This window comes from Rhinolophus sinicus, chromosome 16 (genome assembly GCF_057876585.1).
Source record: "Rhinolophus sinicus isolate RSI-liver-muscle chromosome 16, RSI-T2T, whole genome shotgun sequence".
Lineage (NCBI taxonomy): Eukaryota > Metazoa > Chordata > Mammalia > Chiroptera > Rhinolophidae > Rhinolophus > Rhinolophus sinicus.
Genome location: NC_142516.1, coordinates 15,980,646 through 15,999,634, shown reverse-complemented (window position 1 = coordinate 15,999,634; position 18,989 = coordinate 15,980,646). Strand labels below are relative to the sequence as shown.

The 18,989-nt window shown below is 43.0% G+C and overlaps 1 protein-coding gene across 4 annotated transcripts in view; it reads right to left on the bottom strand.

Moving 5' to 3' along the window:
• Positions 1–18,989, bottom strand: part of ASTN2 (astrotactin 2) — an 839,436-nt gene that overhangs the window by 145,346 nt on the left and 675,101 nt on the right. For all 4 annotated transcript variants that reach the window (XM_074330924.2, XM_019731189.3, XM_074330925.2 and 1 more), the window contains 2 exons: positions 6,877–7,010; positions 5,267–5,415 (listed from right to left, as the gene is read on the bottom strand). In XM_074330924.2, the coding sequence (XP_074187025.2) occupies positions 5,267–5,415; positions 6,877–7,010 (283 nt within the window). The remainder of the gene's footprint in view (positions 1–5,266; positions 5,416–6,876; positions 7,011–18,989) is intronic.

Below are 18,989 nucleotides of genomic sequence, written 5' to 3'. Positions count from 1 at the left end.
AGAAGTGTTTTTGCTTCAGCAGTAGGGAGTAATTGTCTATAGACTAAACATTGCTGTGGTTCTACCTAACACATCTTAACAAGCAAGACCTCCCCAAATTAAACTGTTTCCAAGTAACTGTCCCAGAACAGAAAACAAAAATATCCAGCACCCAACAAAGCAAAAATCACAATGTCTGGCATTTAATCAAAAATTACCTGGCATGCAAAGAAGCAGGAAAATGCAATCCATAATGAGGAGAGAAATCAATCCATTTAAACTGACACAGATGTTAGAATTAGCAAACGAGGACATTAACACACTTATAACTCTATTCCATATGCTGAAAAAGTTGTGTCATGCCATATATTAACAACACGAAAACTGAACTCAAGGTGAAAATTACAATGTCTGTGTTTTAAAAATTCACTAGATGACATTAACAATAGATTAGATTAGCTGAAGGTATTGAAGATGTAGCATTAGAAATTATACAAAATGAAACAGAGAAAGGAAAGAATTTTTTTTTTTTAAATGAAAAAGTCATCAGTAAGATAAAGGTTAACTTCAAACGGCCAAGTACACATGTAATAGGAGTTACTGAACGAGAATAAAGAAGAGAAGGGAGAAAAACATGTTTTAAAATATGATGGTAACTTTGCTAACAATTACCATCCCAATAAACTTTAATTAAAAGAAAAATATGATGACTCCAAATTTTCCAATTGTGATGAAACTATAAACTCACAGACCTAAGGAGCTCAATGAACCTCACACACAATAAGTGAAAAAATTACTCAAAACCACTCATAAGGAGAAAATCCTTATAGCAGCCAAATAAAAAATGGTATGTATATATACAGGGGAACAATGCAAGGAATAAAAGATTTCTCATTGGAAACAAAGCAAACAAAACAGAGGAGCAACACCTTTAAATTACTTTTTTTTAACCTGCCAATTTAGAATTCTGTATCCAGTAATAATAGCTTACAAAAGTAAAATCAGAAATAATTAATCACTAACAGACCTGAAATATAAGAAATAGTAAAAGACATCCTTCAGGCAGAAGGGCAATGAAACCATATAAACATACGGATGTATGCGAAAGAATGAAAAGCACCAAAAAGGATAACTACATCAGTAAGTATATAATATTATTTTTCTTATTATTTAAATATCTTTGAAAGAGATTTTACTATTTAAGGAAAAATTACAACAATGAATTACGGAACTTATACATATGAGTAAAATGTATGACAATACAGTATAAAAGCTTGGGGAAGAAATAAGAGTATACTATTATAAGGTTGCTATACTGTATATAAAGTTGTATAATAATAGCACTTGAAAGTACACCGTGATCTGTTAAATATGCATATGTACACCCTAATGTAACCACTAAAACAACAAAAGAGAGGTATAGCTAATATATCAACAAAGGTGATAAATGAAACCATAAAAACACTCAATCCAAAAGAAGATATAAAAAAAAGAGAAGAAAGGGAACAAAGATAGATGGGGGAATAGAAAAAGAAGAGCAAGACGATAAACTTAAACCTTACCACAATAATATCACATTAAATATAAATGGTCTAAACACTGGCAATTTAAGGGTAACCACTATCAGATTGAATTAAAAAAAAAAAAAAAGAAGTAAAAAAGATCCAACTATTTGCAGTCTACAAGAAATACATTTTAAATATAAAGTAACAAATAATGTAAAAGTAAAAGAATGGGAAATGGTAGACCATTCTAACACTAGTCAGAAGGAAGATGGAGTAATTATATTAATATCAAACAAAGTAGATTTGTTTGGAGTACAGATGGTCATTTCACAGGAGTACAGACGGCCATTTCAAAATGATAAAGGGATCAATTCATCAAGAGGATATAACAATTCTAAATGTTTATGCATTTAATAACAGAGCTTCAAAATACACGAAGTAAAAACTGACAGAACTGTAAGAAAAAATAAATAATCCAAAATTACAGTCAGAGGTTTCAATACCATTCTCTCAATTATTGATACAATAAGAAGACAAATAATCAGAAAGGTTTAGAAGACTTAATACAATCAACCAATTTGATCGAATTGGCATTTATAAAATACCCCATCCATAAATAAAAGAATACACATTATTTTAAAGTAGACACTGAACACAGTGATAGAACATATTCTGGTCCATAAACCAGTCTCAATAAATTTAAAATGATTAAACTCATAAAAAGTATGTTTCCTGATATAGTGGAATCAAATTAAAAATCAATAACAGAATGATACTAGAAAAATCCTCAAATATTTAGAAACTAAGTAACAGGTTTCTCAAGAACTCACAGGTCAAAGAAGAAAAGAAAAATAATATTAGGAAATATTTTAAACTGAATAAAAAATGAAAATACAATTTATTAAAATCTGTGCAAGCCACAAAAGCAGTAGTTAGAGGGAATGCCTGTATTACAAGAAAAACCTTAAATCAATAACCTCAGTTACCACCTTAAAAATCCAGAAAAAAGAGGAGCAAACCAAATCCCAAGTAAGCCAAAAAAAAGAAATAGCAAAGATCAGAATAGAAATCAATGAAATATGGGGCGGCTGGTTAGCTCAGTTGGTTAGAGCACAGTGCTCTTAACAACAAGTTTGCTGGATTGATCCCAACATTGGCCAGTGTGAGCTGTGCCCTCCACAACTAGATTGAAACTACTTGACTTGGATCTGATGGGTCCTGGAAAAACACACTTAAAATAAATTTTAAAAGTTTTAAAAAAATCAATGAAATCGAAACCAATGCCAAAAATAGATGAAACCAAAGCTGAATCTTTGGGAATATAAATAAATTGCATAACCCAGATTGATCAGAAAAAGAGAGATGAGGCAAATTACCAATATGCAGAATGTGAGAGTGATAGCACTATATATTCTGTAATAGAATGTCATGAACAACTTTTTGCCAGTAAATTTTGTACCTTATATGAAATGGACACATTCCTTGAAATCCAAAAGCTACCAAAGATCAGGCAAGAAGCAACAGATAACCTAAATAGCCCTATGTCTATTAGAGAATTAAATTAGTAGTTAAAACCATCTTATAAGAAAAGCTCCAAGCCCAGATTACAGATGGCTCCCCATTTACGATGGTTCGATTTACGATTTTTCAACTTTACAATAGTGCGAAAGCGATATGCACAATAAGTTACATGAGCTAGTCAATATTTTATTATAAAATATGCTTTGTGTTCAATGATTTTGTCCAACTGGAGGCTCATGTGAGTGCCCTGAGCATGTTTAAGGTGGGCAGGGCCATGCTATGGTGTTCAGTAAGTAGGTTAGGTGGATTAAATGCATTTTCAACTAGGCTATTTTCATCCTAAGATCCATCAGAAGTCAAGGCGCATCGGTACTTCACTGGCGAATTCCACGAAGCAACCAAGGAAGAAATACTACTAATTCTAACCAAACTCTTTCAGAAAACTGAAAAGAAGTATTTCGCAATTCATTTTGTGAGACCGGAAATATTCCGATAGCTAAACAGAAAAACAGCATTACAAGAAAAGAAAACTACAGAACATAATCCTTCATGAACACGGTGAAAAAAAAAAATATTAACAACACCTTAACACACCAGCTCCAACAATATATAAAACAGGTAATGCATCATGACCATGTAGGATTCACTTATTCCAGGAACGTGAGGTTGCTTCATCCTCTGAAAGTCCATCAATGTAATTTACCATATCAACAAACTAAGAAATATAAACCATACGATGATGTCAATGGACACACAGAAGATTCAATAAACAGTTCTAATGAAAACAAAACAAAACAAAAACCAGCAAACTGGCATCCAGTCTTGCACCGTTAAGTATGATGTTACGTAAAGAATGAGCAGTGTGTTGGGAATAAGACAGACCTGGTGGTAAAGCGTGGCTCAACCATGCACTGGTTGTCGGAATTTGGAAAAGTCACGTATCTCTCTGGGATTCACTTATTTGAGCATAACACAAGGCTGGTAATCACTCAGAGGGTAGTATTAACAAAATGGCGGCATAGGCGTTTCTAGTATTCATCCCCACCCGCCACCCCCTCCAACCATCCCACCATGCCTCAGAAAAATCAATTTGAACCACTATCTATGCCCAAAAATACCTTCACAAGAACTAAGGTTTCTAGGTGAAGGGTTATAGCACCTGGATAAAGTGCAAAAATAGGAAAAGATGCATTGAGGAGGGCAGGAAAGATAGATTCACATTGCTCCCATAACTCCACCCCTAAACCTAGGCAGCCCGGTGCATAGAGAGAGATCCTCCTGGAGAAAGAGAGAGAAGTGAGCACTGAACTTTACTGAAGACCCCAGAGCAGCCTCACCCCAGCTCCAGCCAACTCCCATGGCTATAGGTGGCTCTTACATGGTACAGACTCCTGGGAACCTCGGCCCGGCTCGCTCCAGTGGCTGCTGGCTCTAGGGATCCCATAGGTCTTGAAGCCCCAGTAGCTTCCATGGCACCAGGTTCCCAGTGGGCTCCCAAGAACTCAGGCCCCTAACGCACTCTTGCGCCTGCCAGCTCCCACAGCACCAGGTAGCCCCTGTGGCCCAGTCTCCCAATCAGTCCCTGGAAACTCAGGTTCCTGGCTGGGCCCAGTACCAGGCTGACTACCACAGATCCAAGCTTTTGACCTACCCTAGTACCAGGCTTGCCCCCATGGCTCCAACCTCATGGCCGGTTCCCAGGGTCCCAGGCTCCCAGCCTGCCCTAGAGCCAGACCTGGCCTGGCAGACCCAACCTCCAGGATGATGTAACTTCTCGGCTGTGTCAGACATTTAAGAAGAACTCGGAGGGTATTCTGAGTTACAACCAAATGTAGCACTCTTAAGAGCCACGTTCTCATCTTCTCCTGCATGCCTGAATCGTTTCCAAATCCCTCTTCCCCAGCGCTGAAGACAACTATCTCAGTACATCTCACTAGAAAAGGCAGTTCCTTGAATTTCTTTACCTCAGTCCCAGAGATACTGTATTTATAGAAAAGGTCAAATACTCTTCTGAATGAACTAACCCTTTTCTATATGACTGTGAGGATCCAACTCAGAGAATCAGAACTTCTTGCCAACTACAATGTACTGTCTCTCCTGGCTGAAAATCATACAAAAAAAGCACACAGGTGTGGGCACCAGGGAACAATCACTAAACAGAGAAACCTCCCAATGCTTTCCCAAGTCCCCAAGGGCATTAGAAAATCCGTCCTCCGTCACACTGTCCCAACCGAAGAGGAAGCCGTGGCCTTCCTACTCACCTGTGTAGAGGTCCGTATCTGTGTACTCATCCACTTTCTTGTGCTGCAGAATATAGTCAGAGACCTTGGTCCCAATAGCCGGCTGAACATCTACCCACTCCAAGGACACCACGGTGCTGGAGGGCTCCACTGTTGGGGACAGTCGTAGCCTAGAGGGGGTGACAGGGAAGGTTGTTTGTCTGCCAGCCAGTAGTAGCTGCCTGCCACCCCCCCACCCCGCCAAAAAAAGAGTCTGTAAAAAATGGATCAATGTGGTATCCAGTAAACTAATCCATGCACACAGTATGTGCCCACAGAAAGTTGATTAGCTTTCCATTTATGTAAGCGATGTTTTCAGTGATGCCTCCTTTTTGATGCAACAGACAGTGTCTTCACACACCGTCCCTTTCAACCTCTCTGCCATTCTGTCCAATCCCCCAATATACCAGTCGACTTTCATATCCTTACATCAATACTCCCTCACAGAGAGCAGGAATCCTGGGGAATCATTTTATAAAGAAAAAAAAGAAGAAGAAAATAACAGAATGATTGAAGGTTAGAATTGGAAGGGTCCTTAGAGAGCAGAAAGTGCAATCTCCCCCTTTGACAGATGGGGAAAGTAAGGCCCAGAAAAGGGAAATGCTTTGCACAGTCACATAGGACCATGATGCCTGGTAACTTGGCTTGTCCCCAGCCCAGTTTCTTGCTGTCCTCCCACTACACCACACCATCTCTTTTCGGACTACCTGACTGACAATGGGACTTGCCCCACCTCACACAGGGCTCTCTGGCTTCCCAGGACTGGCTCCTGTGCAGCTCGCCTATGATCCTTACACCATTCTCTCTCTTGCTCACACTCCTCCACTCAAGACGACCTTCCTTTACTTCCTTAAATGGTGGATTTCCTGTGTCAGGTCTTCCACATATGGTCTTCCTTTTCCTGAAACATGATCGTTGCTTGGTGAACTCTGGCTCTAACCCTGGGCTCTTCAGACAGGTTTCCTTGACTCTCTCCCTCCCTTCTAACTAAAGCACCCCCATATTGTTCTCTCCATGAGCACTTCTTGTTTGCTTTCATGATTTTGTTCCTGGACTTTTAAAACCTCTCTCTTAGTTTCCTGGTTTTTGCTTTGCCATCTGTCCCCCTCACTAAACAGTCAGCTCTCTAAGTGTACCGCCTATGCCTGTCTTCTTCACTGATGAACTCCCCAGCGTCTGACACGCACCAGGGGCTCAAACGTTATTTTTGGAAGTAAGGAATAAAATGAAATTTTCTAGAAAAGATTCTACTCTTCCTTTCTCTCAGTAGCCGCAATGTCCAACCCAGGGACTGACAGAGCCGTAGTCAGTGCCCAGTAAACCTTTGCTGAATGGATGAGTGAAGGAAGTAATGATGGACCAAGTGACATCACTAAAATAGCACACACTGCAATACCAATGTCTACCCCTGAGCCAGCTACCCCTGTTCTGCCAAAGCTCCCTGCTTTCTCAAAGAATGAGGCAGGCCCCAGAGACCTGGGGGTCTCATGAGGTGCCCTGGAATAGAAGCAAGTCCTGGCCTGGACTGGCAGAACGAGAGGGGGAGGCCATGGGAAGAGGTGGCCAAAGGCGGAGGGGCCATACATACGTACACGGGCTGTGGGAGAGGGCTGCAGTTGGGGAGCCCACTGGCATCAAAGGCGCTGAGGTCACACCTGCACCAGTCATCGATCACGTCCCCTTTCCCTGAGCACCAGTAGGAGCTCATCAGTGCACTCCTGAAGGCCTGTAACAAAGAAAGACAGAAGAAACGATGATGACACTGGTGGAGAGATTGAAAGCGAAGATGCCAGTGGCCATGAAAGCAGCCAACCAATGCTTAAGAGCACCTGTCCTTAGCACTGCATGTAGCTTATTCCATCTTCACCACCCCACACAATAGATATGGAGTATTCTAATTATCATCACTATCATTTCCATTCTCCAACCTGGAAAGCTGAGGCACATGGGAGGTAAGTAACTTGCCTGAAGTTCAAAGCTAGTAAGTGAAGGAGCTGGGAATCCAACCCAAGGCAGTCTGAATTCAGACCCTGTCTTCTTAAACAGCTCACTGCCCTGCTTTGTGTAGAAGTCTGACCATCTCACTTCCTGGCTTAGAAATCTTCCGAGGCTCCCCATGGCCCTCAGGATAAAATCTAAACTCCTTGCTCTAGCTCCTGACCACCTCCCCAGGCTCATCTCTCCCCACTCCTCTGACTTCCCTTTGCATGCTACCATCCATCTTTCTGTGAATTCCTGCTTACGTCAAGTGTGCTCTAAATCAGAAGACATCAAATCGTGTCTGTAAAGGGCCAGACACTAATTCTTTTGGCTTTGTGGCTAGGTAGTCTCGTCTGCAATTACTTAATTCTGTCTTTGTAGCATGAAAGCCACGTAAGCAATATTTTAACTAAATGGGCATGATTGTGTTCCAATAAATCTTTATTTACAAAGACAGCAGCAGGCTAGATTTGGCCTGAGTGTCATAGTTTACAGACCCTGGTTCTAAATGACGATCAGTGTTCCATTGCAATGTGCTTCATAGCCTTTATTTTTAGCATTATTTTCCCTCTGCTGGAATACCCTCCCTCAGCCCGCACCCCACTGCATGCACACACACCCACGCACACACATTTCCCTTGGACTCCAATTCATTCTCTTGGTCTCAAATAAAACATTCCTTTCTCTGTGAACCCTAACTTGCCATTTTTCAGCCCTGGGTCCATGGTCCTCTTCTGGACATAATAACACACTAGACCACACCTGCTATTATATTCCTTTACCTGTCTCACCCAACACATTCTGATCCCACCAAGGGCACAGGCCACGCCTTATTCAAATTAGTATTCTCATGGGAAAGAACACGGCTATTCAGCCAACAGTCATTGAAAAAGTGAACGGACATTGAAACACTGAGCAGCGGCTCAGGGTCCATTGTGCTTCCTGCGTTGGCCACGCCATTCACAGTGGCATTTCAAGGCACTGGGGACTCAGGATGCTTGACAGCTCTTGATGAACTCAGGGCTTCCAGAGAATGTTGTTCTCTTACACCTTTGACAGGTAACAGTCTCTGTGTGCTTTCTTTCTTTTTCATTCCCCCCCCCCCTTTTTTTTTTAACTTTCTCTGCACTTTTGAAATACAAGCTTCACCCTTCCTCTAACCAAGGACATCTGATTACCCAGGTGCCACTCTTTCCATCTCACATTGTTCCAAAGCTTCAAGTACAGCATGTTTGTATACAGCGGGTCTGGGGTCTGCCTCCTGAGCTCCCCAGGACACAGACATAGAAGGAGAAGGTGTGTACAGGAACGCTATGATGGAAGCCTCCATCACATTTCTCCCAGGGCCCCAGATGAGGAGGCTGCAATTATTCCTGCCATATGTTCTCAGCCATACCCTAAGGGATGAACAAATGATCGAATGGCTCCTGAATTAAGAGTAGCGACCCGAAGAAATAACAAAGAATTTTGATAGAAGCTAATGTTCATGAAACACCTAATTACACAGCATAACGTGCTTTAAGGGCATTAAAAAAATGTAATCCTCACAACAGTCCTGAGATAGAGATATTGTGATCCTCATTTACACGTACGAGAACTAGGAATCAGAGCAGTGGAGCAATTTCCCCAAGGTCACACAGCAAGCTCATGGTGGAAGCAGAATCCCAATGCAGACCTCTGCGACTCCCAGACTCTGATCTTTTCTATTTAACCATGCAGAGGAGAGGATTAACCCCAGGTAGGGAATGCCAGAGCTAGTAAATAAAAATAGGATGCCCAGCTAAATTTGAATTTCAGATAAACAACACCACTTTTAGTTTAATATAAATATATCCCACTCAATGTTTGCATATAAAGTATGTGAGCCAGGGTCTGGCACATAGTAATGGCACTATTCCTGTTACAAGTCAGAACCTGTGCTGGGAACAAATGTTTGTTCTTCTAGCAGCATCAGAGGGGGCGCTCTCATGAGGACAGAAACCAGATGGATGGCATGAAGTCATGCTGACGGAGAGACCTTTTTCTCTCTCCATTTGCAGGTTCCCTCTTCCTGAAATTAATGTGCACAATTGCTCATGGCTCAAGATTCTGTAACATCCCCAGCCAGCACTAAAGTCTTAATTACTATAATGGTGAAATCCAAGGCCATGGGTGAAAGTGACACAGATGGCAAGAGATTGCCTTGGACTCCAGTACAGGAGGACAGAGAACATCATGTTTTGTTTGTGTATGTGTTTTTGTTTTTGCGTGCCGGTGTGTGTGTGTGTGTGTGTGTGTGTGTGTGTGTGCGCGCGCTCACACACGCGCACACGTGTGTGTTGTAATCAATAGTTACTTGAGCTTGTGGAAAACAAAACAGAAAAATCTTTCAGGATTTTGTGAGTATCACCATCCAACCAGCTCTTGGGAAGAAATCCTGTCTGTGAGTCTCCACATCCACTGGCTCTTTCCCAAACCCCAAGGAAATGAATGGGGACTGGTACACTGGCCAGGCAAACCCTGCAGCGAGTACAAACACACTCTGATAGAAGGCCAACATCAAAAAAGGAACCCTAGCAAGGCAGCAGAGGCCCGCACTTGTCAGTATAGGATCACTCTTTCCTTATGTCTTCGGTCCTTGCAACACTCCATCCAAATCCAATTGGATCTCAGGGAAGGAGAATCACAGAATGTGCCAGCTTCAAGAGACTCTGTAAATCGTCTAATTGGATTCATTTTCACAGATGCAGATACAGTGGCTCAGAAAGACTACTTGGCTGGTCCAAGGTGACAAAGCCACTTTGTGAGGAAATGACTCTATTCCTCCCTTTAATCTTCAAAATTATCCTCTGAGATGGGTGTCTGATACCCATTCATAGATGAGCATGGAGAAGTGGGAATTCGAACTGAAGTCCATCTGAATCCTGGCACCTCTGACTTTCCCAGGTCGCACAGGAACAATAAATGCCAAGATTTCATCCAAAACATCCTTCTCAGCTGCTCTGCTTGAATCACGTGCTTATGTGTTGTTTGTGTGTGTGTCTGTGTGTGTTCTCAGAGGGAAATGAAACTTTACACTGGAAGCATTGTTGGCTCCTGGCTTTTAAGTAAGTGAAGGGACTTAAGAAACAAATCCTGTACTTAATACAGGGCTAAGGGCTACATTTGCATGGCCATTGGCTTTCATAACAAAGGTTTGCATTTCCACTACTTGTAAATGCTTCCAACTTCTGGCTAATTAGCTAGCAAACCAGACTGGGCAGGAGGAGAAAACAGCCACAAAAATGTGAAGCAATCAACTAGAATTTATTTTTTACTCTATTGTTCCTTTCATATTTGACCTTGCATAAGTTATTCCTCTCTGTAAGTCTCAATTTCTCCATCTGCAAAATAAGGGCACAGAAGATCCATTTTTGAAGGTTTAATTAAGTTCAATAAACATTCTCTCCAAACCATGTGCTGTCTAGATGCTCAGACAGGAGATGGACAAGACCCAGTCGCTAACTTCAAAGGACTCATCGTTTCATGGTGAAGACAAACACAACTACAATTCATATGGTTCAAGTGCTGTGAAGTAATACACACAGAAGGCTTTAGGGCTACAAAGGAAGGGGGCCTTCCAGCACTAAACATTTTGACAACATCTTAGGCATCTTAAACTTTGAGTAAACATTCAGTATTTGATTAAGATCCTTGGGGCCATCTATATAAACGATCACTAAGCCCATGAATTAAACCCCATACTCTATACTTACAATGACTGGATCTTTTACACTAAAACTTTTACTCAGGGGCTGACACGTGATCTGCTATTTTTGATACTGAAATGGTTCTGGTTCGTATGACCACAATGATGGCCTGAAGTCCTCATTCAAAGCTCAATGGTTTTTGTTATCCCCACAGGTATTAATATGATTGGTCTTGGTAGATACCCCACCCACAGCAATTCAGGAGGGGAAAAGGCCTTCTAGAGACAAAATAGTTATTACCCTTTTAACCCCTGGATCCCTTTCAGTGCCTCATACAATCCTTAGCAGGTAACATGAAACAGTCAATATTTGTTGCATTGGATTAAAAGTTCACATGGAACGCTGACTGAAACAAACCAATATAGAAATGATAAGGAAAAATAAACTGTGTGTGTGTGTGTGTGTGTGTGTGTGTGTGTGTGTGTCCCTCTTCCCCAACATTACGTGTATCTCTCATGTCATTAAACAGCACCCCATCAATTTGGTTCCTCCAGCTAAACAACTGAGGGTCGACCTGGGCTCTTCCTTTTATCTCACCCTGTGTCTAAATACCAACTTCTCTGTTCTGGTCCCACTGCTGTCGCCTGCGTGCAGGTGAGTCATGCCTCTTCTCTAGGCAGTTGTCACCAGCCGAAGGCCTCTGAACTGGCTTCCAGCGCAATGCCACCTTTTCCAGCATATCCTCCTCCAGCTTTCTAAAATATCACTGCTTATTCCACCCCCTTGCTCAGGTCCTTTCAAAAGTCCCACCATCTTCTGGTTAACACCTCTGATTCTTAACGTGACTTTCAAAGTTCTTTGTTGTTTAGCCCGTGGCTCAGTCTCCTGTCTTCTACCCACTGCCCCCACCCTAGGACCCAGGACATACCATCTTCCTACAGTTGTGCATTGTTTCCTACCAAACCTTTCCCCATGCTCTGCCTTTGGTCTAAAATGCCTGTTCCCCACTTATGTCTCTTTGCTGAACTCCAGGAAGCTTTTCGTCCACCAAGACCCAGTCACTTTTGGGAGACGTTGTCTCTCCTTCCTCATTCCATTTTTACACCTTTCACATGTCCTTGCAATTTGCTTGTTGATGTGTCTTTCTTATCATACTGTGAACTCCTCCAGACCAAAGTAATATATGGATTCATATGTGTGTCCCCAGCTCAAGGAAAAAGAGGTGATATAGAGTAGGGTCCCCAAAATATGTGTCAAATCCCATAGATATGTAATAGGTTGTGCCACCAGGGATCAAACTTGTATACTTACTGTTGTTTTTCACTTCCAGCAAAATTGATGACAGAAGTGCAATTGGCCACCAAAAAAAGACGAAATTCCCTTGAAGCCATTGAAATGGGGTTTGGGATGGGGGATGCGTGTAGACTGCTTTATAAAGACATTTGAGATCACTGGTCAGGGGACAGTGATAGGTTGATGGCGTTGAACCTAGGAAGTACTTGAAGGTCTCAAATAAGAAGCTTCCAGGGTTCTAGAGAGAGATGACAGAAAGGACAGTGGTTGACAGCTTTGTAGGGAGACTAATTCCTGAGCGAATGCTGACCATGTGTTTGATCGGTCAGGAGGGACCAGGATTGGGGAGCATGAGAACCGATAGCAGTGCTTGCGCAAAAGCAGAAATAGTGGTTTCTAGTCCAGCCTAGACCTGTGGGCGAGAACCCACCTGGGCCATCTACCATTCAGGCATCAGCACACCCCATACGAGTGGCTTCAGGACATGTCAGCTACCAGGGGCTAGAGACCAGCGGCTGGAGACCCCATCCTTTGGGAGTGAAATAAGAAATGCCCATGTATCCTGATAGTGAGGAGATTAACTGCTCATCTTGTTACAAATCGGTGCCTGCATAATTGCGCAGCGTATGTAAGAACACACGTGGAGAGAGAAGTAGGTAATGTTAATTGACTTAAGTTTTCTGATTCCCAGAGCAGAAAGGCAGGTGCGGTGACTTTAAAACATAACGCTAAATATCGTTGACATTTCCCTCATCGTGAGGTGGGATCTAGGCTCCCTCCCCTTGAGTCTGGGCTCTGTGATGGCTTGACCAAAAGAAGCACTATCACTTCAATTTCTGGGTCCAGGCCTTAAGACACTGGCAGCTCCCCCATGTCTGTGGGATGCTTGCTCTTCAAACCCAAGCACCATGCTGTGAGGAAGTCCAGCACACATGGAGAGGCCACATGTAGGTATTCCAGCCAACAGACCCAGCTGAGGTCCCAGCCAACAGCTGGGTCATCTGCCAGACATGTGAGCGGGGACGCCTTTGAGATGGCTCCAGCCATAGCTACCGGCTGACGGCAACCACATGAGAGAGCTGAGAAAGAACCGCCCAGTTCAGTCTAGTCACTCCCCAGGATGATTAGAGAGAATAATAAAATAATCGCTGTTGTTTTAATGGATTTGGGATTTGGGGGATTACATAGCAATAAATAACTGGAACAGCAGGTAATTAACCTCTGAACAATCCTGAAAGATTGCTTGGAGGACGTAGCAACTGAGGAGCAGCTGAGCAAAGGGAAGTCGGAATCTCAAGCTCATGCACATCCCAGGAGCGGGAGGGCTCCGAAGTACATACATGTATAATTATCACAGGCCCCTGGCATTTCAGATCTACAAGAGTCCTGAAAGGTGATACTGCCCCCCGCCCCAAGTTCACAGACTAAAAGGCCCAAAGAGGGGCTTGCCCAAGTTTACACCACAAGAATCAGGCAGAAAATAATCCGAGATTTGGATATCAGCTGACATTCACTGCATAGGGCACCTACTTTTGGACCTGGGTTCAAGCCCCTAATCTGTTCTACTGTTGGACAGGAAACACACATAATAACATTTACTGAGAGTGTGCTTGGTACACATTATCTCATTTAATCCTGCCAATAGCCTTATGGGGAAGATGCTGCTGATACCATCACCATTTTACAGATGTGGAAACTGAGGTTCGGAGGCTGAAAATAGTCCATTCAAAGTCGCCCAGCTAAAAAGTGGGAGAACAAGGACTCAGTACGTTCAGGTCCTTAGGCCTGAAGCCCATTGTCTCAGCCACTCCCATCATGAGCAATAGTCTCACTAACTAGAGGATATTAGTAACAGCGCTTACCATTTGTTGAGTGCTTACTACAAGCCAGGCACTGTTCTAAATGCTTCACGTGTATTACTCCTCACAACAACCCAGGCCACTTTAGATATATTAACTCCTTTACTTTTCCCAGCAACCTGTAAGGTAGGTACGGTTATTATGTCCATTTCACAGTTATGCCCAAGGTCATAGAGCTAGTAAGTGGCATAGCCAGGATTTGAACCCAGGCTCTAGATTTGATCTGGTTCTAGAGCTTGTAATCTGAAACATAAAACTTCCGAATAAACACTCTGGTAGAAACAATACATTTTTAAAACGTTATTTACATTCCCAATTCCCCCCACCTTTAGCTTCTATCGAGATGCTTCACTATATCACTGGGAATGCACCAATGAAAATACCATCAGCAATTGCCATTTTTGAAGGTCCAACGTAAGTGATTTCATATGGTTCAATGTAATAGGAGCCACAGGACTGAGTAAAATCCCACAAGAAGAGGATATAGAGCATGCAAAGAGTAGAGTAACTAGGACAGAAGAATCCCAGGGAAGACTAACATTTTCTGCCTAAGCTGCAGTGTGACCTCGGTTAAGTCTCTTACTCTCTCTGGGCCTTATTGTCTCCAGTGATTTCTTCAACTTGGACAGGTCGTTCAGAGCGTTCCTCCTTCTGATCATTTTCTGATGTGTCCTGGATTTCACTTTTTCTGAAAGCTGCCCACAATTCCCCCATTCCCTTTCAAACTTCCCATCCTCGATACACTGCCTGGAACCCTTTAAAAATTCCTGACCAGCAAAACTGTGGAGACAGTCAAACGATCAGCATTTGGCAGGGGTTGGGGGAAGGAAGGCATGCACAGGGGGAGCCCAGAGGATTTTAAGGCAGTTAAACTCTTCTGTATGGTACCGTCATGGTGGATACCTGTCTTAGACATTTGCCAAAACTCACAGAATGCACACCAAGCCTGAACCCTCATGAAAATTACGGACTCTGGGTGACAATGATGTGTCAGCGTAGGTTCATTGATTACGACAAACTCTGGTGGGATGTTGACACTGGAGGAGACTCAGTGTGTGCGTTGGGTAGGAGAACAGGAGTACATGGGAACTCTGTACTTTACGCTCTTTATTATTCTTTTTCTTAATAAATGGGGTTGACCACTTTGATCTATCCTTTTTTGGAAAATCAATGGTGGTCAAGAGACAGTGGACACTGATGGCTTCTAACTCAGGGCGCAGACCTTCTCTCTCTTTCTCCTTTCTCTCCCTCCCTCCCTCCCTCCCTCCCTCCCTCCCTCCCTCCCTCCCTCCCTCCCTCCCACCTTCCCTGCCTTTCTTTCTTCCTTTCTTTCACAGTGTAAGGTATAAAAAAGTCAAAATACTATATTGTACATATGAAACTAATATACTGTCATAGGCCAAATATACTTTAATGAAAATTTAAAAAATAAACTCAATTTTTCTAGGAACCTAAAACTGCTCTAAAAAATAAAGCCTATTCACAAACCTCCTGCCAACTGACACCCTCTCCGTAGAGGAGGTCACACAGACGCAAAGCATGCCATTGATGGTTTTTGCAGAAAGGGAGGCGTGGGATGAAGAGAAGAGACACCTATCAGCCTTTCCTTAGTCTAGGCCTGGTGCTAAGGTATCTGTCTATTCGCCCCTGGAAGCCTCTCAACCACCTGTGTAGCAGGAGTTTTTATTGATGGTGCAGTACTCCTCATAGATGAGCAAGTATAAGGTCAGAGAAGAGAGGACAGTGGCCCAGGGTTCCCCAGGTAGCACGCAGTGGAGCAAGCAGAGTACCTCCAAACCCAAGCTTTGTTCCCGACCACCCATTCCCCTCTCACCTGCATTTTCACTCTAAGTCAGACCCCGTTCCCCTCCCCAAACACTGAAGGGATACTAACTGGCAAGGACCCATTTCCTATGTGAGAAATTGTGCAGCTTAATCTATAGCTCCATAAATCACATAAACGACACCTAATTTCCCCTGTCAGGATGAACTTGGCTTTTCAAGCCATTCTCCCCTGAATGATGAGCGCCTGACAGAATAGCTTGTTAATCTGCATGACAAGGAGAAGATATTTAGAGCCAGCCAAACCCCCCCTCTTGCCACACTTACCTCTGCTAATGAAAATATATTAGAGAAATAAATATACAACCCACTGAGACGCTCCGGCACGGCCCTCTGTCACCTGTCTGTTTCATAAGATGTACAGACGCAAGATGATAGGGTTATATCATCCCCAGGCAAGGAGCAATTTTTCTTGTCAGTTCACCCCTGATTTCAGCTCCCATCCATCTCACGTAGAGGATGAAGTGCTGGGTTTTATTGCATTAAAAATAACAGTAAGCATTTCCGAGTAGATCTATATGCCAGACATAGCACTCCATGTTTGCCATGAAGAGATTCATTTCATTTGCAGAGCAGCACCAATAAATGGATACTTCTGTCACCTCTACTATACTTGCAGAGAGGATGAGACAGTGGCCCCGGGGAGTTTGGGTTCCTGTTCGCACAGCCAGTATTCAGCACAGCAAACATCAAACTCAAGTTCTCCAAATCCCAAAGCCTAAATGCTTCACCACGAGGAGATCATTCAATCCTCACAATACGCCTGCCTATTAGGTTGCCTCCATGCAGGCTTGGAAAAAGTTAAAATTTTAAAAAGTCTGGGGCTCATGTGATCAGGTGACTTGAACTATATCACGAATCTAGGATGATTCAGAAGGAGGATCCAAACCCACGACTGATTTCAAACACTGGATCCTCTTCTCTGTCCGGGTCATTTTTCCTACATCCTAGGTAGGAGTTGAGGTGCGTGACGTATTCTCAGGAGGAGACAGGGTAACCGGCCGGCCTCATTCTGGTCACCCCCAAGTCCTTCTTTTCCAGAACAACCCTCCAAAGTGTGTTTTCCTGGACAGGAGTTCAACAGGACATTTATGGATTGTGAGTTAAAAAACAAAAAACAAAAACAAAAAAACTGGGGGTCGGGTGGGGGAGGTTGTCTCCGTGGTCAAATAAATTTGGAAAAGACTAGATCAAACAAAACCAAATACCGTATTTTGCCGTGAATAATGCACACGTTTTTGCCTAAATTTGTGAGGAAAAAATAAGGATGCATTTTATACATGGGCATATTATACATATTACATATCTATATAAATGCGTTTAACTCTTTCATTAATGCTTATGAGTTAAAAGTGTAACTCTAGGGCCGGCCCGGTGTCTCAGGCAGTTAGAGCTCCATGCTCCTAACTCCAAAGGCTGCCAGTTCGATTCCCACATGGGCCAGTGGGCTCTCAACCACAAGGTTGCCAGTTCAATTCCTCGAGTCCCGCAAGGGATGGTGGGCTCTGCTCCCTGCAACTAAGATTGAACACGGCACCTTGAGCTGAGCTGCCGCTGAGCTGCCGCTGAGCCCCCGAAGGGCTCAGTTGGTTGGAGTGCATCCTCTCAACCACAAGGTTGCCGGTTCAACTCCCGCAAGGGATGGTGGGCAGCGCCCCCTGCAACTAGCAACGGCAACTGGACCTGGAGCTGAGCTGCACCCTACACAACTAAGACTGAAAGGACAACAACTTGACTTGGAAAAAAGTCCTGGAAGTACACACTGTCCCCCAATAAAGTCCTGTTACCCTTCCCCAACTTTAAAAAAAAAAGAAAAAAGCTTAAAAAGAAAAAGTGTAACTCTAGAAATCAATAACAATATCCGTATACAAAATAATACCCTGGAATATGATACTCGGTTTTGTCGAACTTATGAAGAACTTGCAACGATGAAGAGTTCTTGGGCTTCTTGTTAGCCCCAATAAACTTTAATTAAAGTTCATTTAATTAAATGTGTAAATATCATAAATTTGTTACCGGTACATAAAATTTATTGTACCTTGTATCGTTCTTGTGTTTTGTGATTATTTGTTACATAAAATTTCTTGTACCATAATATTTTAAAAAGTAAATGCTAAAATTCCTTTATAATACAAAACCAAGTACCTAAATGTAAACAGATAAAAACTTGAATTAAAAAATTAAAAGAAAGCTTTTTTCCCCTGAAAGTTTGGGCCAAAAAGACGGGTGCACATTATACACAGGACTGCATTATACATGGCTAAATACGGTAGATTACTCTACCTATAACTTCCAGAGCCATTCATATGCTGGGAAGCCCTGAGAAGGTAATATATAAAATGCAGCATTTCTCAAATATGCTTGTCCATGAATACCGCCCCCGCCCATGGCATCTGGGGATCTCGCACTCTGCAGAGTCTTCTCCAGGTTGTGCTAATCTAGATTCTAGGCTGGTCACAAAGCCCTTGGCCAGCCCAGAGCTACTCAGGACAGAGAGCCCATCCCCGCTGTGTCAGTAACCGTATGCTACTGGCCACGTCAGCCTTCCTATCTAAGACTTGGTTATCTCATCTATAAAACAAGGGTGTTCAATGCTCTTATTTCTGAGGCTCTGACCTTCTGACAATGCCATGAGTGCAAGAAGTATGCAGAGCTCATACTGATCTGCCCCAACTTCTGCTGAATCCCCAGGCATCCAGCTCAGGTGCTGCTCTGGCTTCCAGACCAGATCCTGGGTTGCCCTGACGACCTGAGCCCACCACGATTGGCCTATTTGTCCGCAGACTTCTGCCACTTCTCACTCCATGGCTACGAGTCATTCAATGCTTTTGTGCTGTTGTCAGGCCCCCTCAAATCTCTGGCCTCTGCTTCTCCCTCTAGCAGCAACCCTCACCAACACCCGTTTTATACTCCAGCCATGCTTTTTGCCTCTAGCTTTTTACATGCGATTTCCTCTCCTTGGAACACTCTTCCTCCATCCAATAATTTCTCCCAATGACTAATCCATCAACTTTCAGCTGGGAGACCACCTCTTGTAGACAGCACTCCCCAACCCTCTAAAGC